Here is a 25190-nt window from a genome sequence, read left to right as displayed (position 1 = left end):
GCTTGATTTGCAAGTGCTTATTTTTCTTTAGGCTGGTTAGGTTAGAGCTCATTTTACAAATTAACTGCAGCAATATTATCCAAAGAAACATACTGAGACGTACATATATCCAAACAGACACAGTCAGAGATATACCTTCATTTTCTAAACTTAGTCATGAATCAAATATGACAATATAAAACAAAATGTGAATAAGTTGGAATAAGAAAATTTAAAAGGCTTCTTTCCTCCCCCCCAACTCAGTTTCAGCAATTAAGAGACAGTCTAGATAAGTGATCCAGAGAGCTCTGGGTCTCAAGGCACAGGGAGAGAAAATCAGGTTCTCCTAGTAGGAGTTTCTGCCCTCAGGACAAGAATTCTAAAGAGAGATTTTTTTTTTTCCTTCAAGCTTTCTCTACTGTTTTGGGAATTAAATTGGTTGGGGTTCAGTTAATTTTCTACTGGCATTGGGTAATAAAGTGGTGCAAATGAAGTTTCATAATTTTCACAGATACTCCCTTTTTTTTTAAGGGTTTTGAAAAGTTGGTCAGCCCGTGTAACAAGAGTGTTTTGTGTGTCACTCAGACCAACCTAGACTGTCTTTGACAAAAGTAGCTAAATCCTCATCTAAGCCTTCTTTAAAGGTGGAGTTAAGCAAAAGGATCATTTTAGTTGTTAGAATGACTCAAATGTCAAGCCAGAATATTGCTTAAAACCTTTTCCCCCCAATCTTCCATAATAGTTTGGATTGATTCATCTCATCTTTGCTTGCACTGTTGAATCTTTGTCCATTTATGGTTTTTGGAGAAAGCTCTGACATAGGTTTCAGTAATTTCTGAGCTAATTCCTTGTATTTGGTGCAAGCTTCTGGACTATGTGATTCACAGTCCTTTAAGTGGTATTTTCACCTTGCTTTCTCTAGTCATTGCCTTGTTCTGTTTTCAGAAACTAACATCTGCATTAGTTGATACAGATCTGAAAACCTGGGCTCATAGGTCCAGATGGTCAATTAAAATTCCTTAACAAATCCCAACGGATCCTAGCTGGGATTGGCAAATTCCTTAGCTAAACCCCTAAATTCTGTTCGGATCCAGGGTGTACAGGTAAGCATCGAGGATGATTAATTTCTCCCTGTAATAGGTTTCTCCTTAAGGGAGGTATAATCACTTCTGAATTTTTTTTATCCTCCTTTGCTGGGGAAAGGTGAGAAGCAGGAGGCAGAAGAGCTGGAAGACTTTTTTAAAAACCATCTGGGCCAGACGCATTCCATTCAGTTTGACCTTACAGTTAGCATTGCACAGCGTCTTTTTCTAACTGTGCACACAAAAATATCAATTTTGGAATAGCAAAAGAACCCCAATTTGGCCATTTTAGAATGTTTGTAGAACATATAGCTCAAGAAGAAGAACATACAGGTCTTTATTTCTATGTAATCTCTCTCAATTTGGCGTATCTTTGTACTCAATTCACAGAATACAACTTTAGAGTTGGAAGATAATACTATGCCATTACTTAGTCAATTTATTAATGTAGAAACATAATGTCCAGATGTTATACAGATGACCTGCCTGAGGTCACAAAGCTGAGATGAGCTCAGACCATCCTAAAACAGTGGCTGCTATTATCTTATTTCCTTTAAACATTATCTTCACTTAGCACCCAAACTCCCTTGATTATCAGGTGTGCTTTACCCCAGCTTTACATTTCTCCACAACAATGATCACCAACTAACGTATCATGTATTTTAATCACTTTATTATCTAGCCACTCCTCAACTTTCGCATTCATTCCAGAATTAAAGTTCCATGAAGGCAGATAATTTTATTGGCTTTGTTCAGTATTATATCTCTAGCACCTAAAACAGTACTTGGCACATAGCAGATGCTCAACTGGATGAAAGAATTAAGCATTTATATCCATCTTTTCTTTAAGCACTGATAAGCCAATACCTAAGCACTTAAGAACATATTCTCCATCCTTACTCTTCCTCTAATGTAAATAAAACAACTGAATTTTAAGGTAAGACATTCTACTTTAACTATAGTTTTTTCTTTATAATTTCTCTATCCATCTTATTTTCTGAACTCTTTGAAAGAAAATAACATTTAACACTAACACCCAAAATAAATGCACTCATTTTCTACACAGTAATTACCTTATTAAGAAGTGGTTGTAATTTGGTTAGTGCTATTACTGTAGCTTCTATCAGAACTTGACTGTTGTAAGTATCAGGTCCTTTTAAGCAACTCTCAAGAGCCTTTTAGAGAAACAGAATTTTTATGTTACTTTCATTGAAACAAAACATTTACTCCTAAACTGAATTTCAGAATTATTTCAGAACAATTCTTTATTTAATAAGTGCGAGGATTATTTCCAATGCTGTGGTGATCTTGGTAGCTAGTAAGCACATTTGGAATCTTTTTAAGAAGTATTTCTATATTATATGCTAATATAGGAAGTCAGGCATTGTTATAGCAATTACAAATTACATAATTTTACACAAGGCTAGTCTTTGTGGTTGTTGTTCAGTCGCTAAGTCGTGTCTGACTCGTTGCAACCCCATGGACTGTAGCCCACTAGGCTCCTCAGTCCACGGGATTTCCCAGACAAGAATACTGGAGTGAGTTGCCATTTCCTTCTCGAGGCGATCTGCTCCATCCAGGGATCAAACCCGCCTCTCCTGCATTGCAGGTAGATTCTTTACCACTGAGCCACCTTAGAAAGGTAAGGCTCGTCTTACCATCTAGTAAAATGCTTATAATAAAACAGTAAGAGTACCTTCTGCCAAAAGAAATACTTAATTTTTTTAAGATATCTTCTCTAGAGAGGCTTTACTTCAAAGAATTATAATAATCAAAACCCATTTTTAAAGATTCAATAAACAACATATAAGATACTTTATTAAATTCAAATTTAAATGTCCCTTAGAAAAATTCAAGATATAATTTACAACTTGGGAACCACAAATATTTGGGAAGAGGGGGGGAAGTACCTTGCTGAGGATACGGATAATCTGCTTTATCTGCCCATGAGATACTCGTTTGCTAATACAGCCAAAGACAACAAGAGCTCTCGGTTGCAGGGACGGGTTATACTGGAATGCAAATCTACAATTAAAAAATTCAAAGAGCTTATGAAAACCTTTGTGTTTATATATATACATATAAATACATAGAATAATTACTTAGAATATCAATTATGCAGTAATATCTATCTTTTCAACAGTACACATACTTTTGCAACTTAAATGTGGGACATACCTTTGTGCTAGTTCTGTCCATTGGTCCAGCCACTTGCATGTTGGAATATCTCTCATACATGCCTAAAAAAAAGATACTCTAAATATATTTATGTACATAAATATTTCTAGAAAATTCTAAACACAGTCTATGGGAATGTTTTTATTTAAGCATTAAGTGCAAAACAGAATAAAACAGTATTTCTTCTATACAGTACCAGTGGATTTTTAAAAATGAGTTTAGCTTCTTATCATTTTGCCTTCTATACCTCCATGATCTCCAACAAAGCCTCTGTGACTGTCTCCAAGGATGTCAAAGCAAAAGTCTCCCTCTCATAGGAGCCAGGAGAGAATGACCTGTCCCGGTAGCTGGAGCGGAAGGCAATGACAGCAGCTGACTTGACTTTGCTAATGCCAAATAGCAGGTAAAATTTCGGTAATGAGAACTCTGTCAAGCTGAGTCTCAAAACTTGCTTGGTCTCTTCTATAAAAGACAAAAGGAACAAGTAAAGACTTTAAAGATACAATTTTTTTTTAAAAATCCTAGTGTCACATATTTTATTATGAATTTATAAAATTTGAATATCATATCAAATTACCTAACAGTGCTCCCTAAATCAACCCTCTTGATACATTAGCTTCATGTTCATCAATTAACTCCCTATCTACAAGAGATGGCAAGAGTGAATGTCGACATTCTAGGAATCAGCAAACTAAAATGGACTGGAATGGGTGAATTTAACTCAGATGACCATTATATCTACTACTGCGGGCAGGAATCCCTCAGAAGAAATGGAGTAGCCATCATGGTCAACAAAAGAGTCCAAAATGCAGTACTTGGATGCAATCTCAAAAACAACAGAATGATCTCTGTTCGTTTCCAAGGCAAACCATTCAATATCACAGTAACCCAAGTCTATGCCCCAACCAGTAATGCTGAAGAAGCTGAACGGTTCTATGAAGACCTACAAGACCTTTTAGAACTAACACCCAAAAAAGATGTCCTTTTCATTATAGGGGACTGGAATGCAAAAGTAGGAAGTCAAAACATACCTGGAGTAACAGGCAAATTTGGCCTTGGAATATGCAATGAAGCAGGGCAAAGACTAACAGAGTTTTGCCAAGAAAATGCAGTGGTCATAGCAAACACCATCTGCCAAAAACACAAGAGAAGACTCTACACATGGACATCACCAGATGATCAACACCGAAATCAGATTGATTATATTCTTTGCAGCCAAAGATGGAGAAGCTCTATACAGTCAGCAAAAACAAGACCAGGAGCTGACTGTGGCTCAGATCATGAACTCCTTATTGCCAAATTCAAACTTAAACTGAAGAAAGTAGGGAAAACCATTAAACCATTCAGGTATGACCTAAATCAAATCCCTTATGATTACACAGTGGAAGTGAGAAATAGATTTAAGGGCCTAGGTCTGATAGATAGAGTGCCTGATGAACTATGGACTGAGGTTCATGACATTGTACAGGAGACAGGGATCAAGACTATCCCCATGGAAAAGAAATGCAAAAAAGCAAAATGGCTGTCTGGGGAGGCCTTACAAATAGCTGTGAAAAGAAGAGAAGCAAAAAGCAAAGGAGAAAAGGAAAGATAAAAGCATCTGAATGCAGAGTTCCAAAGAATAGCAAGAAGAGATAAGAAAGCCTTCTTCAGTGATCAATGCAAAGAAATAGAGGAAAACAACAGAATGGGAAAGACTAGAGATCTCTTCAAGAAAATTAGAGATATCAAGGGAACATTTCATGCAAAGATGGGCTCGATAAAGGATAGAAATGGTATGCACCTAACAGAAGCAGAAGATATTAAGAAGAGATGGCAAGAATACACAGAAGAACTGTACAAAAAAGATCTTCCGATCCAGATAATCACGATGGTGTGATCACTGACCTAGAGCCAGACACCCTGGAATGTGAAGTCAAGTGGGCCTTAGGAAGCATCACTACGAACAAAGCTAGTGGAGGTGATGGAATTCCAGTTGAGCTCTTTCAAATCCTGAAAGATGATGCTATGAAAGTGCTGCACTCAATATGCCAGCAAATTTGGAAAACTCAGCAGTGGCCACAGGACTGGAAAAGGGCAGTTTTCATTCCAATCCCAAAGAAAGGTAATGCCAAAGAATGCTCAAACTACTGCAAAATTGCACTCATCTCACACGCTAGTAAAGTAATGCTCAAAATTCTCCAAGCCAGGCTTCAGCAATATGTGAACCGCGAACTTCCTGATGTTCAAGCTGGTTTTAGAAAAGGCAGAGGAACCAGAGATCAAATTGCCAACATCCGCTGGACCATGGAAAAAGCAAGAGAGTTCCAGAAAAACATCTATTTCTGCTTTATTGACTATGCCAAAGCCTTTGACTGTATGGATCACAATAAACTGTGGAAAATTTGAAAGAGATGGGAATACCAGACCACCTGACCTGCCTCTTGAGAAACCTATATGCAGGTCAGGAAGCAACAGTTAGAACTGGACATGGAACAACAGACTGGTTCCAAATAGGAAAAGGAGTACGTCAAGGCTGTATATTGTCACCCTGCTTATTTAACTTCTATGCAGAGTACATCATGAGAAACGCTGGACTGGAAGAACCACAAGCTGGAATCAAGATTGCTGAGAGAAATATCAATAACCTCAGATATGCAGATGACACCACCCTTATGGCAGAAAGTGAAGAGGAACTCAAAAGCCTCTTGATGAAAGTGAAAGTGGAGAGTGAAAAAGTTGGCTTAAAGCTCAACATTCAGAAAACGAAGATCATGGCATCCGGTCCCATCACTTCATGGGAAATAGATGGGGAAACAGTGGAAACAGTGTCAGACTGTATTTTTTTGGGCTCCAAAATCACTGCAGATGGTGACTGCAGCCATGAAATTAAAAGACGCTTACTCCTTGGAAGGAAAGTTATGACCAACCTAGATAGCATATTCAAAAGCAGAGACATTATTTTGCCAACAAAGGTCCGTATAGTCAAGGCTATGGTTTTTCCTGTGGTCATGTATGGATGTGAAAGTTGGACTGTGAGGAAGGCTGAGCGCCGAAGAACTGATGCTTTTGAACTGTGGTGTTGGAGAAGACTCTTGAGAGTCCCTTGGACTGCAAGGAGATCCAGCCAGTCCATTCTGAAGGAGATCAGCCCTGGGATTTCTTTGGAAGGAATGATGCTAAAGCTGCAACTCCAGTACTCTGGCCACCTCATGTGATGCGTTGACTCATTGGAAAAGACTCTGATGCTGGGAGGGATTGGGGGCAGGAGGAGAAGGGGACGACAGAGGATGAGATGGCTGAATGGCATCACTGACTCGATGGACGTGAGTCTGGGTGAACTCCGGGAGTTGGTGATGGACAGGGAGGCCTGGCGTGCTGCGATTCATGGGGTCGCAAAGAGTCGGACACGACTGAGCGACTGAACTGAACTGAACTAAACAAATTCGTACTAGGAGAGCAACACTGTCAACCAGTGCTGAGTTTTTAGCTTAAGTGATAACTTAAAGAGTTTCCATGAAAAATGTGCATAGAACATCTCAGCTGTGGCTTGAGATGGAATGAAAGTAATTCATTCTTTTTCTATTTCGACTGTATTTCATGTCATTACTATAGATCTAAATAAGCAGCTTGGTGTGAAGGCATCGTAATATTAATAAATAAATAGGTAATCTAGGCTAAGTCAGGCATTGTTATAGGTATAAAATGGGGAAAGGATTTGGTAAAAACACACAGTGCTTTCCTAGAACCTACCACTAAAATGAAGCTGTGAACAAGTACACAGAGAGTGAATGATGTTAATGACCAATCCATGTGTGGAAGCTCTCAAGGAGAGTGGCCCTGTTGCTACTAAGAAAGTAACAACGTGGAAGAGGTAGGGGAGATGAGCTGCCACGTCCAGGGAATTGTTGAAGGACAGCATTAGCATGTAGCGAGCCAGAATGGCAATGTCATCCCACATAAGATGTTGCTCTAAAGTAGGAGTTGGAGATAGGCATGTCTTGTCAATTATTTTGCACATCCTTCCAATAACCTGTAAAGAAGCAAAAAAAATTTTTAAAAGGGAGCTAAAAAGTTTTATCACAAAAAATTTCTTTTTAAAATGATTGTTATAAAACAAAAAACCTCCTGATAAAAAAACCCCAAACAGATACATCAAACCATAGCCCAGAAGGCAAAGGAAAAGTGATTACCTTGCTTGAAACCAATTTCACATTTCCAGAAGCCAAAGCTACAGCAGTATCTGCCATCACCTCAGCCTTTATTGATCCTAAGCCACCCGTTGCACTGGTTTTGATGAAACTGTCTAGTACAACATCAAGGAGGTCTGTAATCTAGTGGAAGAGGGAAAGATTAACTTATGTTTTAGCCATTCTACCAACTTAGTTTTTAACTTAAAATTAATTCAAGGAGCAGTCCAATCAACATGAAAATTCTGGTTTACCTGAGGCCTCCACAACACTAGGTTTTATTTAGAGACTTGTCAGAAATTTATCATAAAATATCCAGAAAAGGATGAGAACAGTCACTCAATTCCTTCAGAGACTGGTATTCAAAAATTTAAAATCTCTACATATATTATTTTCGTTCACTTTTAAAGCACCTCTGTTCTCTAAGACAATAGTGTATCAGCAGTATAAGGTACAATTATTTTAAAATATAAGAAATGACATCAAGTACTGAAATGTTTTGCAGAGCTACAAAACTGGCTCCAAGGTCATTTAAAATAATGTGGAGGATTTGCAGCATTATCTGAATAAGGGTATTGCCTCCTTAAGTGATTACTTTGAAGAAATGGTAGCATAATTCTTATCAGATAGAAATTACATTATACTATTTTAATATTGGCATTCTTAAAAATGAACTATAAGTGAGAGCAGGAGGCCCAAATAACATCATTAGCAAACATTTACTGACACCTGTGGTATACAGGATACCAGAATATACTATAATGCACTACTTATGAGAAATAGTATCAGATTTTCACAGTTAAATTCTACATGCAGCCATCCCTTGGTGTCTGTGGAGATTAGTTCCAGGACCCCCTGCAGATATAAGTCCCTCACTTAAGAAATGGCATAGTACAGCTGGCCCTCAACGCCTGTGGGTTCTGCACATTGAGGACTCTGTGGGGCGACTGTAATAACGCTATGGAGAAGAGTGCTAGAATAATTAGCTTTTCTCTGGTTCTGAGACACAGACTCCTATAGTTCTGAAGTGGATCAGGGATTAGGTGGGTGTCTGGCATGCTTTTTGAAAAAGGGAACTGTCTTTTCTATAGCTGTATCCCTAGTGCAGTGCTTTGCACAATGTGGGTATCAAATTAATATCTGTACCAAGGAGGTACTAGATAAATATTTGAGAAAACTCAATACCTGCCCAAGGCTCCCCCATATTTTTGCTTGAATAGATGGATACATCTGTTTCTCGTTTATGGTCATTGTTATCAGCTTATCAAGAATTGCAGTAACTCTCTGTCGCTTGGCATCATCGTTGTGCTTACAAAAACGTACTAGATTTGATAGCCATGGAGTCATGTACTCCAAACAAAGGTGTTTCAATTCAATACCTGGGGGGAAAAATTACATTATTAGCACAGATGGTCCACAAAAATGACATCAACAATTATTTCAAAATAAAAGATTGGGAGGAAAAAAGGTAAAAGGAAAAGACCATAACCTAGAATCAGGCCTGGAGAAAAGAGACTTGGCAAATATATTACTGAAGGCAGAGATGAAGAAAGAGAACAAGCCTTAAAGAACGTAATCTCCAAAGTCATTAAGCCGATTTTTGAAAAGTTTTATCTTACTTTTCTCCCTTTTAATAGCTTCTCTTCTAGTTAAAATTTTTCTCACTTTATTCTCATTTTAAAAGGAATATTGGTAATCATAGGAACTTTGATAAACAGAGAGTATCATCATAAAAATGAAACTGATATCAATATACTGGTGTCTCACTTGACTTCTCCATAGGCTTTCAAATCTATGCAGAGATACTGTATGTAACCCATCCCAACTTCTCCACAAAAATTAGGGTTATGCTACATACAGAATATGTTTTTTAATTTACTTTTAATTGGAGGATAATTGCTTTATAATATTGTGTTGGTTTCTGCACACAGTATGCTCTGAATGTTTATTTCACTATGTATTATACTGAGATTTACTCAACATTAAAAATTTTTCAAGGAAGGACAATTTGTAACTTTTTATTTTGAAGTAACTCCGAACTTACAAAAAGATACAAAATTAATGCAAAGATTCCTCTATATAACTTCATCAAGAGTACCCAAAGCATTTTTTAATCATGTTAATATACATATATATATATTAATATATATATATATATATATATATAGCATGCTGCTGCTACTGCTGCTAAGTCGCTTCAGTCGTGTCCGACTCTGTGCGACCCCATAGACAGCAGCCCACCAGGCTCCGCCGTCCCTGGGAGTCTCCAGGCAAGAACACTGGAGTGGCTTGCCATTTCCTTCTCCAATGCATGAAAGTGAAAAGTGAAAGTGAAGTCGCTTAGTCGTGTCCGACTCTTTGCGACCCCATGGACTGCAGCCCACCAGGCTCCTCCATCTATGGGATTTTCCAGGCAAGAGTACTGGAGTGGGGTGCCAGTGCCTTCTCCATATATAGCATAAAACCTGCCATTTTAATGTGTACAGTTCACAGGAATTCAGTATATTCACATTGTTGTGCAACCATCAACACTATCCATTCCAGAACATTTTAATCTTCCCAAATTGAAATTCTGTACCAAAAACATTTTTAATGGCCTCATATTATTTCATGATATGTAGATTACATAGAAGAATAATGTAATTGGTTCCTCAGTGTTTACTTTTAGATTGCTTCAGCGTTTTGCTATTGTAAGTAATGTTAAGTGAAGCACAAAAGTATGGAAAATAAATCTCTGGCAAGAGAGGTGATAACAGTGGTTACTCTTGGTGGGGAATGGATTGCCAGAGAGGAAATTTCTGGATGCTGGAAATGTTCCATATCTTGACCTGGGAGATGGTTTTGTAATGTATTCACATGTAAAAATTAATCAAATTATTTAAGATTTTGGCACTTTATTGATGATAAGATACACCTGAATTTTAAAAACCTAAATAAAAAATAATGCTATGATAAACATATGGACATTAATTCCTTAGGATAAATTCCTTAGGAGTTATGAGTCCAAGAGCTGTAAACATCTTTAAGGTTCTCCATATCCACGTCCAAACTACTTTGTAGAAAACTTGCTCCTGTTCACAATTCCAAAGACATCAACACTGAATTTTTTTAAATCTTTCTTTGCCAACATAGGTCCAAATAGTCAAAGCTATGGCTTTTCCAGTAGTCAAGTATGGATGTAAGAGTTGGACTATAAATAAGGCTGAGCACTGAAGAGCTGGTGCTTCTTAACTGTGGTGTTGAAGACTCTTGAGAGTCCCTTGGACTGCAAGGAGATCAAACCAATCAATCCTAAAGGAAATCAGTCCTGAATATTCATTGGAAGGGCTGATGCTCAAGCTGAAGCTCCGAGAGTTTGGCCACCTGATGTGAAGAACTGACTCGTTAGAAAGTCTCTGACGCTGGGAAAGATTGAAGGCAGGAAGAGAAGGGGATGACAGAGGATGAGACAGTTGGATGACATCACCGAATCGATGGACATGAGTTTGAGCAGGCTCCAGGAGATGGTGAAGGACAGGGATACCTGGTGTGCCGCAGTCCATGGGGTTGCAAAGATTTGGACACGACTGAGTGACTGAACAACACTTCTTTCAGTTTGAATTTCTTCAAATTTGTTAGTGAACTTTCACCATTTCCTTTGCTTCAATCTATTACTTTTTTTGTTTCATAAGTCCTTACTCACCCAGAAAGCAATCAAATATTATTCCTCTTTCTTAAATGGTTCCAGTTTTTATATTCAATTCTTAAAAATAGTTAGAACTTATTTTGGCATCATCTTGTGGTTTGGGGTTAAGATGAAGACCCAACTTGATTCATTTCTCAGCCTCATTTCTGAAGTGATTTAACCTTCCCCCTATTAGTCTGTGTTACTTATTTATCAATATGCTTCTCTTAAAGTGATCTGATTGCTAACTTTTGAATACTCATTTTAATTACTGTTTAGTTCAGTCACTCAGTTGTGTCCTATTCTTTGCAACTCCATGGACTGCAGCACACCAGGCCTCCCTGTCCATCACCAACTCCCAGAGCTTCTCAAACTCAGGTCCATTGAGTTGGTGATGCCATTCAACCATCTCATTCTCTGTTGTCCCCTTCTCCTCCTGCCTTCAATCTTTCCCAGCATTATGGTCTTTTCTAATGACTCAGTTCTTTGCATCAGGTGACCAAAGGCTTGGAGCTTCAGCTTCAGCATCAGTCCTTCCAATGAATATTCAGGACTGATTTCCTTTAGGATTGACTGGTTTGATCTCCTTGCAGTTCAAGGGACTCTCAAGAGTCTTCTCCAACACCATAGTCAAAAGCATAAATTCTTCAGCGTTCAGCTTTCTTTATGGTCCAACTCTCACACATCCATACTTGACTACTGGAAAAACCTTAGCTTTGACTACAAGCCCCTCTCAGTTTTTCTTTCCTTTCAATATTTTCTTAGCTATTGTATTTTCAAGTGAAATGCATAGCATAATCATTTAAAGCTCTACCTCATTCTTAATCCTCAACTCTCACAGCTATTTTAAAGGGACTGAATTGAATTATAATAATCTGGTAAGAACTGTTCATCCAGGAACACAATACATGTGTCCATTCACTCAAACCTTTGTTAATATTGTCTTAATAAAGCTTTATACCTGTCTTGTTTTGTCAGTTTTACATGTTTTCTTTTTAGAGTTATAATCCTACATCTCTTGCTGTAAAAATACACAGTGATCTGGTCTTACTGAATTTCCAAAGCTTTCAATTAACACAGAAAAGTCAAGAAATGTGTTTGAGTGTATTAAAAAGTTTTATGTATTATGGAGAGAGAAAGGGAGGGGAAGAAAATGTCAGGAAATAAGCTGGAAGAAGAGCAACATTTATATTACTACAGGTTCTGAAGATGGATAGACATAAAGAATAGATGTTAAATTTACATTTACAAAAGGCAAGTCAGGAGTTGACTCTGGACCTTGTATTTCGTGCCACTGCATTCTCCATGAACTATACATAAACAATAAAATCACAGTTCAAATTCAACCTGAAGTAAAGAGAAAATGACTACCCCCCTAAAATCAAGGGGACAACATGGATATTTTACACATTTGGAATAACCTGCTAAGAAGAGAAATACGCTAATCTCAAACATGGTATGAAAACACTTTGTAAGTGGTGCAGAGACACAGAAGATATCAAAATCTTCCCACTGTGCATGTATTGCCAAATTTTTGTGGATTTCTCAATGTGATCTACCACAAAGTTTCTTCAGTAAGACAAAAAATAAAAATAAGTGGAAATATACTAAAGATTTCATTGGCAAATTTTGAAATGAAAGGACTATCTTTGAATCTTCTTAGAATCGTTGTTAATATTAAAAAAAAATCATTACTTACTAGATTTGCTAAATCCAGAAATACACTCTTCCAAAAATTCTAGGGTGAGGTGTGGCTCATTGGCTGCCAGGGTCTTACTAATAGAGACAATAAAGAGGGTGTTGTTGGCTGGGATACATAAACCTGACGTCTCTAGTAACTGGCCCTCAATTTTTAAATTAAAGGTACAAGTTAAGGCACACAGAAGATTATAGGCAGCTGACCTAGGAGAAAACACAAATTAAGTTGTTTTAAACTTTTTTCTTATAATTTCAAAATTTTAATAACATACAACTTATGATTCTGTTACCAAGCATAGATCAACTATTTAAAAATTTTATGATCGATCGGAGATAAGATTTTGTAATTCTATGGTAAATCCCAAATACCCCGCAATCGTATTTTTTTAAAGGAAAATTCTCCACATAATCAGAAGAGAACTCTGAGGCTCCTAACGACAGCGAATATAAGGCCTTTCTAAAAGACATTCCACTGGGATATAAAATATGAGAATTTTACGGTCTTAAGATCAGTCAATATGAAGAAAGTCAGAATAAGGCACACCATATTTTCAGTGAGGCCAAAACTCAAATTGTGGCTCCCCTGCTCACTAGATCCAGTTATGACCAGGAGCACAAGAAATGAGATGGCCCTCATAAAATTAGAATGCTAAAATGTTTCATTAGAATCTACCAAATTTCTTTCTAGGTGTCCTACAATTTATACTACAAACTAGAGGTCAAACAATTTTTTAATATAATTAAGTACCTCCCCCCACGTGCCATTTTTTCCTTAAATGAACTCCTACTATTATACATAAAAGCACTGAATTAAAAAAAAATAAAGAACACACAAACCATAATATATATCCAGGTTCCATCAGAACCAAAGTCTTCCTTATAAATGTCTAAAAATATACTTAAACAATTTAGGAGATAGCTCAAAAAACTCAATTTTTAGATTTAGATTTTTCTCCCCTATCCAGCAAAACAAACGGTTTGCTCAGTGAATTTCAGGTTTTCCTTACCTCTGAACTTTCATCATGCTAGTATATTTATGTAATAACCACACAGGGGAAAAAGCCACTGAAATATAAGTCTGCCTCAAGGCTTTTTCTCTGGAACAACAGGCTTCAGCAAAAAGCAGAAGCTGTCAGTTTGCTTTATTTCACAAGAGAAGAATACAGGCTCATTCAAGCTAATAACTGTTAGAAGTCTGCTAGCACTCTTCTATGAGGAATTTGGAACTAGACATTCAAGACAGACATAGCTCCATTTTCCTAAAATGAAAATATTAACCTCATTGTTTCTAAGTTTGTGTATCTTTTATTAACTCCAAGGAATTCTGAGTGATGCTATTTGGACAGTGACTTTCACTCTGTTATTTCAACAGTTATAAAGAACTGGGATTCCTCAAACTGGGAGTAGGTGTCACAGACTCCTCTCAGATAATGAAAGGTAAGCATATGTGAAATTTTGTGTGTATTTTCTGGGAGTTCATGGACTCCATGAGGACCGCCCAGGTAAAGAAATCTTGCTTATTTCTTTTCCTGTTAAATTACGGAGGACGTGGAATTCTAAAAAGCCCATTTATAAAACTTGAGCTATATTATACCCTAGGGAAGATTTTCCAAAGCCAAGAATTTATATCTGTAAAAACCTGATAGTCCCAAGGTACTTGGGGCAAAAAATTATCTTAACATGAAAAGGAGAGGGGCAGAAGAGGGAAGTGGTGTGGAGACACTGGCAGAGAGAGGAAAGGGTGGGGGAGGGGTGGGGGGGAGTTGGGAGGAAATATTTGTTAAACACAAACTATTTGCTAGATGCTATGCTCTACTACCACACATTTATTAAACTTTTGTAAGTTTACAGGAAGGCAGGGTTACCCTTATTTTTAAAAAGAGGAAACTAGAGCTCATCTGCAGAACTTCAGTACCTTGACCAAAGTCATACAGAGCAGCAGGTCTAGATTTAAACCAAAACTCCTGATGCCATAGGCCCTGTCCTTTCCGCATTCATTTAGATACTAAACCTAACCAGATCCAATTATAACTCTGCTCATCTGACATTTATATTTGTCTTAAGCTCTCTTTCAAGAATTTTGTTAAAGTCACACAGTTGCAGAAACTATGTAATGTTACTGAATTACTGAACATTAAGCCTTCCTTTTCAAATAATGATAATCTTACTTGACTGCAAGGGAGCTGAATAGTGATGTACTTTTAAATATGGGAAAAATTAGAGAACTCAGAAAAGGAGAAATTTTACTTAGAAGTAGACTTTAAAAAAAAGAAAACTTTTTTTAAAAAGAAAAACAAGCAAACAAAAAATCCCCCCCAAAATGGCCATGCTGTTATGTTTCAGATGAAAGCTGAAAGAACACTGGTTTGGTATAAGTCACCCTATTCAGATTTACATAGTTCACGTGTTTACCTACTTAGAATGCCTGCTAATCATTTATAGTATTAAGGTAGAGGCTGCCTTAAAAATTTATTAATTGATCTCATTTTAAAACCAACAAACTTTAAATAAGATTGAAATGAGTTTTTAAAAAAACCTACCGTAAACTAGGGTCTGAACTGCCTAAATTAAGTAATGCAATATTGAGTAGTGTCCCAGGGACGTCTTTTGGCCGAATCTTGGTGTGCTGGGGAATGGAGTCTGGTTGCGACAGCTCCCAACGTGTCCGGATGTGAATGATAGACTGAACAATGGCATCACACTCCTGGTGCATGAAGGTGAGCGGTGTGCCCTGGTTTGCAATAGTTAAGGTGAACTGGTTCTCGTCCACCAGGCAGATCTCTTCAATTTCTGAGGCATAATAGATATCATTTAGAAAGACTGATTGCCCCAGGACTTTTGTTCGCTCTGCAGAGGTTACTTGAACAGCAGTAGAACCAACCTGGAAAATGTCAGCAAGAGGGTAGAGTAGAAAAGGATTAAATTTCATTATGTAGAAATCTGAGAGGTTTCAAAAACCCACCAACCAAACAAAATACCATGTTTGCCATTTAAAGAAGAGTTACCACCATTATATATTCAAACAGGTTCAATAATGATTGTGATAAGTGCTGTCAAAAGAAACTGAAAACATCAGAAAAAAATTTTTAGTTTTTAAAAGCTTGAGATCCTATGGATAATTACAAATTTAATCCTGAAGGTTCACGTTCATCCTCTGCTAAAAAGCATGTAATAATCAAAAGAAATCTCAATAGGTAGTTCCCACTCCTCATATATTCCTGCCATTTGACAGATATGCAGCAAACCGCCCACTCTATACTACTCTCCTGCCCCCAATACAACCTGGAAATTATATTAAGTGTACACCTCTCCAGCCTTCTGCGGGACCTCCATGAAGACAGAAGGCTTGGTTTTCCTCCATCTGGACTTACTTTACATTTGCTATACAGTACTACAGGGACCCTGGGGAGTCTAGTAGATTGGCTGGTTAGTCAAGCAAGGCAATGAATCACTTACCTAACAGGCAGTGAAACTTACTTTAATAGACACCTTGGTGTCTTTGTGAGCTAGCTTGAGAGCGTTGTGGAAAACCTTCAGGTCCTCTTCTAAAGCCAAGGTGGCAGCGGGTAGTTTCTGCTGTTCATGCTCAATGTGCTCAGCCAGTTTCCCAGGACAGTCTATGAAAATGAGTCTTTTGCTGCCTTTGAGGCCAGTCAGCAGCCGCTCATGATACTTGGTATATTCCCTGACCCAGGAGTTACAGTTATAGATATATACTGCAGAGACATTATCATAAGCAAAGCCAGGAAAAACCACAAACCACTTGGAGAGAAAGTCTGTTTTAAAGCGATTGCTAGGCCCAGTATGGGTAAGGTCCACTACAATTTCATATGGCTTTGCATAATATGGCTTTAAAGTCAGCAAGACGTGGTATATCAGCAAATCACCGTTGATTTGACCTGTTTTGAACCTAAAGTAAGATGAAAAAAAGGACACAAATCATTAACCATTTTGAATGAATATACAGATGCTACAAATCTACTTTAATCCTTTATTTTCTGATTAGTTTTCTAGAGAAAACAAACTATAATATGAAACAATTATACAAAGTCTGGATCCATTTTTTTAAATCATTTGTTCTTAAGACACTGAGAAGGCTAAAGTAAAATGCAAGAGACAAATCCCCAGTTCAAAATCTGAGCAACAACAGCAACAACAAACTTGTCTACCATAGTCAAGCAAGGAGGAAGGCAATGGACATTGGTCGGTTGCTTCTAGGCACACCCAAGTTCCCAGGTGAACTATTTGGGTGGGAATGACCCACTTGGAGCCTTGAAGTAAACTGAATGAATTTAGTCAATTCATTTAATCCACCATGACCAGAGAGAATGGTTCAACAATGATCATGTGACTCAAACTAGGACAACTAGGGCCAAATAGGCCCAATTCAAAGACTTCAGCTTAAATTGTTGAGAACTGAGATCTTTTTCTTCCCTAATGTTTATAATTAAAGGAACATATAGCTCTGAGAGTTGTTAGCTTGTTTACCTTATGATATGAATGAAAAGCCTGCCTAAAAACTGAAGAAATGGAGCAGAGAAATGACAAGATAAACTGGGGCCCCAGCCATTTCTTTTGAGTCCTAGAATTTATTTCTGTACTATTCAGTTGTGTGAGCCAATACATCCCATTTTTTTGATTAAGTTGTCTATGTCATATGTTGTCTACATTCAAAAGAATGCTAATCAATATGAGTAGTCAAAAGAAGGACCATCAGAAAGCCCCCAAATACAGTACCAGAATTTCAAAACAAATCAACCTTATATTAACTTTGGCCCAACGTTCTGTACTTGATGATTCTGGTGGTACTACAAAGTAAGCTAAAACAAATATCCTTTCCTAACAGTTTTAAATCTTATTGGGAGAAAATAAGATAAAAATATGATAAGTTAAGTCATCTTAAAATTTTAAAAAGTATTTCAAGAACAAAGAAAAGATATGAGGTAGTATGTAATCACTTGTCAAAGAAACTGCACAGAAAAATACTTTTGTAAAGTTCAAAAGAGGGAAAAATCAACACAAACTGGGTAATCAGTGAAAGCTACATAGAAGATGCTGAAGTGGGCAGGAGAAATTTCACACTCAACAAGAGCAGGGAATGGCAGGCCTCATGGAGAGAGGGAAGGAGGGGGAAAAATAGGCAACTAGATGTGCTGAGGCAAGAATCAGCTAGCTGAGCTAGAATGGAGGATTCATGTAGAGAAATTTGAAGAGAGAAAGCTGGAAAAATACAGAATAGCCAAATTGTGAAGGGACCAAAACTGCTCAGGGGCAAAACTAAGGGGCTCAGATTTCCTCTTAAGACTTTGGTATTTCTTGGAGGATGTTCTGTGGCACACCAGTGGCAGAATCAACTCTATGCCTCATTAAAACGCAGTTTCCTGTCCTAGCCCAGAACTACTATATATGAATCTATGCAGTGGGGCCTGGAGATTTTCATTGTTTTTAAACAACCTTTCATCTGATGTTTATGTGCACAAACATTTCTGAATTGCAGCTGCAGGTGTTAGGGAGTTATTTGACCACATTTCTTTAAAAAGAAAAAGGTGATATGATCACAGGAAGTGATACATACATATATAAGAAGGAGTTGGGGCTAGTGAAAAAGATATTATAGTAGTCTAGGTATGGTTTAATAAGCATCTAAAATATACACAAGGCTAACAGTTAGAGAAGAAACTGATCCAAAAATATGAAGAAAGGATCAACATGATTCAACATCTTTATCAAGGCTGAAACAAAGGATTTGAATTAAAAGGACTTGCTGTGTACCAAGGCTCTGCCATAACAAAGAATGTTACCACCCTGAATAAAAACAGAGATCACAAGGGGCAGTCACTTTGGGGGAAAATTGAAATCCATTTTAGATACATTGAGTATGAGGTCCTGACAGGACATTAGAGGGGAGTGTGTGTGTATATATACACTACAGTTAGATTATAAGAGATTTTTTTTTTGTCTCTTATAACCTAAGTTTACTAGATAGTCTCTCCAAACCACTGTTGCACTTCCATACTTTGAAATGCTGGTTATAAACATTACTGTTTCTATTATCTGACCAATATCCTGGGTCTCCAAACTCATGTTATCAAATCAGTCTGTGGTATACAAGTACAATTTTTAGAGAAGATTTTAATGCTCAATCTCAGGGGAAATGTTATTTTCTGTTTTTCTGAAAGATACTAACATAGCATTCGAAAGCATATAGCAGACATACATAATAAGCATAGGGTCAAAAGGCATTAAACACAAAACCCTCCCTACCCTGGAGGCGGGGATTTGTCCTACAAAGCCTCCTGTCATGCTGTGGCCAAATAGACAAGTTGGAGACTTTTTTTTCCCCTGTGACATGTGCTTTAGCTGCAGTGGAAAGGAAATGTGTCATCTGTGGTTAGTGGAAAGCTAGCTGTACATATCCTTTTTTTTAAACTGCAGAGTTAGGTTCAGATTCTTCAAGTCTATTCTGCTTTAAATTATTTGGAAGTTGTGCTTCAAGAAAAGAAAAGAAGTGGCTTATTAAAATCAGGTTATAAGATTTTGACCAAGCATTTTGTAAGGTAGGTCATATATATGGCTTTTCTTATGCCTTTTCATTTATAACTTCTTACAGATTAGTGTTTGAGGAAATACTTTCGAATCGTACTAACAAAGTAGAATTAGTAATGGAACATGTATGCTGTTTTCTTCTCTGTTCTATTAAGTAAAATTTAAGTAAGAAATGGCAAGAGTTACCATCAACACAGAGCTTTAAATTAAGATTAAGTAGGATTTGATTTTAGTCTCTTGAGTGAACTGTAAAGTTTTACCTGTTATTAAAATAAGTTTAAAAAACAAATTTCTCATTACTAATGCTTAGGCATTATAAATTTTATTGAAAACTACCAGAGATAAAGGAAAATTTTCATAATATAACCTGGCCTCCACTGCATAAATTAGAGATGTAGAGACAGCTAGGCATTTGTAAGGATTTCAAAGTCTCATTTTGTTAACGGTTTGTTTATTTGGGGATGACAGTACATCTGGCTGAAGACAATCAACAGCGGGCCTATTATTTATCCTGTGGTGAGCACTGCTAAAATGTGTACAAATACTATGATACATATTACACTAATGAACTAATGTGACAAGAATAACTTGCTTTAAATCATTTTTAGCATCTCATGCAGAAGTCCAGTCTAGTATAAAAGGCTGGAAATTATTTGCTAATCCAATTTAAAGTCTTTCTCTTTGTGGAAGAATCACAAATACTTTCATAAATCCAAAGATTTATGTCATTCAACTTAAAAATTGAATTCAAACACTATTATAGACAAGTCAGTGCACAATATCTTTAACTGTCTATAAAAATTATAATCTGAAAAGTAATCTTACTTCTAGAACACATAAGAAAGGGTTTTTTTTTTTCCCCCTCCATATTATCAATAGGAAATATGACTTCAGAGGTTAGTTTCTAGTTACTATTGTTTATTATATGCTACTTTCATTTGTATAACAATATGTCACATTTGTTATTCTCAAATCAACTATACTTCAGTTAAAAAAAAAAAAAAGCATGAGTAGCAACAGTATCTGTGTCATCTGGGAATTGGTTAAAACTCTCCAGTCCCTCCTAGACCTATGGAATAAATCTGCATTAAAAACAAACTCACATCCATGTTCTTTAAAGTTTGAGAAGAACTTATATATAATAGGCAAACAGGCACTTTTATTTGGTATATCTCAGGAGACGGAAATGGCAACCCACTCCAGTAATCCTGCCTGGAAAATTCCACGGACAGAGGAGCCTGGTGGTCTACAGTCCATGGTGTCGCAGAGTTGCACATGACTGACTGACTAAACAACAGAAGAATAACCTAGTTTTTGCTTCCACTTCCCTATTCATATAAATGCAAACAATAAAACACTCTTACAAATGTGGCCCAGACAAACTGGAATACTATTTTAAAAGAGATAGCTCAATAATGGTAACGAATCTTTCCTTGGCTTACCAGTACCTAGAACAGATATGCCAGTTGCATTTAAATCTTCAGTCTTATGATGGATAATAAAAATTAGGAACAGAGTTTTCCCCTTTGTGGACTGGCTTCCAGCGAGCTCAGACCCAAAATCGACATTCCACTTTTTCATTTATAGGTTGAGACTCTTATGATCCACACTGACTTCCCACTTGAGCCTGAATCCCATGATCCTGATGTATTTCTATTTTATTGTATACCTTATTTTTAAAGATTATGTCAAAATATTCACAGAAAAATTCTAAGCACAAATAATAATGAGAAAGGTCAATATCTTTTGCTGAACTTTTGAGATTATTCAAAAGAAACCTGCCTCTTTTCCTCTGTAATGCCAGAGGTTTGGGATGAGAAAAGTGGCATGTCTTTGCTTTCAGAAAGCCACAGTAACTCAGGGGCCATAGAGGTGAAGGGAGACCCATCATCATAAAAGAGCTTTCATGAATACTGGGAATATATTCCTAAGCACTAGCTTTAGTCTAAACTTCAAGATAAATACCCAGGAAGAAAAAAGAACATCTTGAATTTCTACTTGAGGTCCGTTTTCTCTTGGTTGCTACCACACTTCCCTTTTCCTGAGCCCCCCGCAAAATTATTTGCATTTTCTTCTCACACACGAAGCAAAATGTCACATTTCTCTCTTACTATACAGATGGGTGACTCATTTGTTAGAGGATAGGGAGTTTCTGCAAGGAGTTTCCTTAAATGGTAAGGAAAAAAAAAAGGAGGAATCAAAAAAGTAAAAGCAGAAGTATGTGACTCAAAGCTAAATTCTTCTAGCATGCTCAAGAGGGAGGAAACTCTTAAACCAGGGTATTCAGTTTAACAATGATTAGTAGTTATCTGCAATGCTACCTTTTAGCATTTAAAAAATAAGAGAAATTAAATTGTTTCTTTATATGTAGCCTAGTAGAAAAAAGATCAGTTCAGAAGGAATTCAAACAGGAAAGCAAATGTCAGGCATGAGTGTAATTATAGCTAATTGTAGCTAAAACTTATCAACTGTCTATCCATCTTTTAAAGACAATTACCAAAACTAGGAACCATTATTCTTTCACAAGTTAACAAATTATATTTCTATCCCTACAGATTACCAGTACACTCACAGACATGGGACACATGCGACATTACCTGCATCTTGCCTTTCTGATAACAACAGCTTTTTCTTTGTCTCCTGGAACAAAAGCAAACTATACCCATCTGTGGGATAACAATTCTACTGTCTTGGATCCAGATATTCACAACAAGACGGACAGAAGCCAAAATGAAAACTTTAACGCAAACCCTAAAACTCCTGAAGCAGATAAAAAAGATAATTCTACAAACATGCCTGAAACAGAAACATCATCTCACATCACGTTTTTAACTCCTAAATCTGAACTGGAGCTTTATGTATCTTCTGTTGTCAGGAACAGTCCACCAACAGTACAGAACATTGAAAACACAAGCAAAAGTCACAGTGAAATTTTCAAAAAGGGTGTCTGTGAGGAGGACAACAACAAAATGGCCATGCTAGTCTGCTTAATCATAATTGCCGTGCTCCTTCTTATCTGTACCATTCTATTTCTATCAACTGTGGTTCTGGCAAACAAAGTCTCATCTCTCAGACGATCAAAACAAGCAGGCAAGCGTCAGCCTAGGAGCAATGGTGATTTTCTGGCAAGCAGTGGTCTCTGGCCTGCTGAATCAGACACTTGGAAAAGAGCAAAACAGCTCACAGTGCCCAACCTAATGATGCAATCTACTGGAGTGCTCACAGCTACGAGGGAAAGAAAAGATGAAGAAGGAACTGAAAAACTCACTAACTAATAGATGCTTTAGTGAAGAAAAATGCAAAGTAGCAATGAGAAAGTTTCTGGGGTAAAAATGAACTCAGTTTGACATTTAATGCCAAGGTGTTGGACTGAAGGTCTAAAATTTGCCATGGCTGGCCTTGCTTAGAATCAAGCAAGTGAGAAAGGAAGAAATATGTTTGCTTACTTAATGATTTTAACTGTGTCTAACACTGTTTTAGAAAGCAAATAATAAAACGACCAAGCATTCAAGGAAGGTTCTAAAGACAAGTTGAAGGAACTGACTAATAGAGTTAGAAAGAGATAATTTATGAGTTTTTCTTGTTCAGCAATAGTAGTTACATGATCTTTGTCCAAATGTAAGTAAACTTGGAAGAGTTTCAGTGTGTCATTTGAGGCTATTACATGCTTTAACATCTAACAGAAGTCACATTCCTAATGCATAGAGTTGAACTGTATAGTTACATGGTACTTTCTTTGCTGAATGAGACAGAATCCATACCAGTTCATCTATAAACACGGCTAATGTTATGCCAGATGCTTTCATCTTTACATGTGGTGTACATAAGAAAGTCGTTTTCTACTATACTTAATTAAAACTTTAAATTTTGTATAATAAATTAAGATGACAGAATAAAAGTGACTATGTATATTTGCATTCCCTTTATTATTTTAGAGAATACACAGCAAAGATCAATAAGAAACAGAGTACAACTGAGATAGATAAATGTAAAACATATCTTACTGTTTAACTGTAATGGAACTCTATAAATATTGCTTATGGGATTTTTTTTTATAGCAAATATTCAAAGGCTGATTAGTTTTTGGACTTTGAGACTGCCAAATGACCTAATAAACCAATTTTATTTTTTTACTACCCAATATGACACGAGCAAAGGAAAGATGTGTATATGTGTGTGTGTTTGTTCTACTTTGGAAAACAGGATACTCAGGTAATTGTTGAAAGTTTAAAGAAACTGGGTTCAAGTACAATAGTGGCTTACATTTAAGCCAAGACATTCATCTTCAATTTAATATATTGCAAAAGTTGCTCTGAGAGACTTTCCAACTGTCCACCAAAACTGACACAGAGCATACTTAATTAAAGACCAGGCCAGTCTTAAAAATCTCATCCCTTGTCGAGCATTTATTTTGGGAAATATGCTAGACATTTAAGGAAACATTTACATATATGTATGTTTTTATTTTTCTTTTTTACAATTCAATTCACTTTGACAAAAGTTTATACATGTCAACACCTTTTAACCAACAAATAGAACATTTTCTCAGAAAGTGCCTTTAGGCCTCCTTCCAATCTCTACTATCTCCACCCCCTAACAACAGCCATTGTTTTTTTTGTAAAATAATTTGAAGTATAACTGCTTTACAATGTTGTGTTTGTTTCTGCAGTACAACAAAATGAGTCAGCTATATGTATACATATACAACCCCTCCCTCTTGAACCTCCCACTCACACCCTCAATTCCACCCCTCTCGGTCATCACAGAGCACCTAGCTGAGGAAACATTTTACATATTTATATATATTTTTTCCAAGTATTACTGCAATTCTTTCTAGGTTAGTAATTTGCATCCTGACTGAGATTCAGAATCACCTGAAGAATTTAACTCACCCATGCGTAAGTTACACCCTTCCTCCTGATTTAAATGGAGTGAGCTCCAGATAGAGGCATTGATAATTTTTGCATAATTCCCTAGATCATGCTCTTGGTCATCAGATTAAATTTGTAAAATTTCCATTGCTCAAAAGATCTAGGTAGGTTACATTTCTTTTTTTTTTTTAAGGTTACATCTTAAAATGAGAGAGGGAAAAAGAGCATCAATTTTATTATCGATTTGTTACCAATTTATAAAAAATCCATTTCCCAAATAACAAATCATAGCCCTATTATTCCAGAAAAAGGTAAACATCAACAAAGGAAAAAGGAAAGCAAGAGAAAGCTCATGCCCATTGTGGTTGTAACATTAAGTTATCTTTTGGAGAAGGCAATAAGTGCACCCCACTCCAGTACTCTGGCCTGGAAAATCTCACGGATGGAGGAGCCTGGTGGGCTACAGTCCATGGGGATCACTAAGAGTCGGACACAACTGAGCGACTTCACTTTCACTTTTCACTTTCATGCAATGGAGAAGAAAATGGCAACCCACTCCAGTGTTCTTGCCTGGAGAATCCCAGGGGGAGACTGGTGGGCTGCCGTCTGTGGGGTCGCACAGAGTCAGACACGACTGAAGTGACTTAGCAGCAGCAGCAGCAGGTTATCTTTTGAAGGGTAAAAAGGTTTGATTTCAGATTTGAAATGAACCTGGGCAGAGCTCCCATTTTGTGTATATCAAAAATCTGAGACTGTACATGAAAACAGTGATAACACAAAGCAGTCCTTGAATCAAGAAACTGAAAACAAATGACTGTCTTCTTAAAAATAAGAAATTAACTAGGCAACTACTTTCCTATGCAACACATATGTTGAACATTTTCACACAAAACAGAAAGCTCCTATTGCAGAAATATTTAAAATTTATCCCTCACTATCTTCGCTATTTAACACACGTCCTCAGACTGACAACATCCAATGGTAGCTCATGAAAGTGGTTCCT

General features: G+C 36.9%; 2 protein-coding genes across 15 annotated transcripts in view; one reads left to right on the top strand and one right to left on the bottom strand.

Moving 5' to 3' along the window:
- The window catches only part of EVI2A (ecotropic viral integration site 2A), a 38783-nt gene extending 15558 nt beyond the window's left edge, over positions 1 to 23225 (top strand). The window contains exons 2-3 of one of the 3 annotated variants that reach the window (XM_086360199.1): positions 14143 to 14207; positions 21872 to 23225. In XM_086360199.1, the coding sequence (XP_086216325.1) occupies positions 21893 to 22591 (699 nt within the window). In that variant the 5' untranslated portion in view covers positions 14143 to 14207; positions 21872 to 21892 and the 3' untranslated portion in view covers positions 22592 to 23225. Of the gene's footprint in view, positions 1 to 14134; positions 14208 to 19187; positions 19328 to 21871 lie in introns of those variants that run through there. The other 2 variants (XM_086360200.1, XM_086360198.1) reach the window with 2 other exon arrangements.
- Positions 1 to 25190, bottom strand: part of NF1 (neurofibromin 1) — a 257608-nt gene that overhangs the window by 31542 nt on the left and 200876 nt on the right. For all 12 annotated transcript variants that reach the window (XM_086360180.1, XM_086360182.1, XM_086360194.1 and 9 more), the window contains 10 exons: positions 16248 to 16680; positions 15311 to 15651; positions 12772 to 12974; positions 8594 to 8787; positions 7412 to 7552; positions 6972 to 7251; positions 3487 to 3701; positions 3240 to 3301; positions 2972 to 3086; positions 2135 to 2236 (listed from right to left, as the gene is read on the bottom strand). In XM_086360180.1, the coding sequence (XP_086216306.1) occupies positions 2135 to 2236; positions 2972 to 3086; positions 3240 to 3301; positions 3487 to 3701; positions 6972 to 7251; positions 7412 to 7552; positions 8594 to 8787; positions 12772 to 12974; positions 15311 to 15651; positions 16248 to 16680 (2086 nt within the window). The remainder of the gene's footprint in view (positions 1 to 2134; positions 2237 to 2971; positions 3087 to 3239; positions 3302 to 3486; positions 3702 to 6971; positions 7252 to 7411; positions 7553 to 8593; positions 8788 to 12771; positions 12975 to 15310; positions 15652 to 16247; positions 16681 to 25190) is intronic.

The sequence above is a fragment of the Bos grunniens genome, chromosome 19, assembly GCF_055505025.1.
Source record: "Bos grunniens cultivar Pamir isolate PY7600 chromosome 19, Bosgru_T2T1.0, whole genome shotgun sequence".
NCBI classification, from domain to species: domain Eukaryota; kingdom Metazoa; phylum Chordata; class Mammalia; order Artiodactyla; family Bovidae; genus Bos; species Bos grunniens.
Note: the sequence above shows the minus strand (reverse complement) of the source record. Positions and strands in the feature narration are given on the sequence as shown.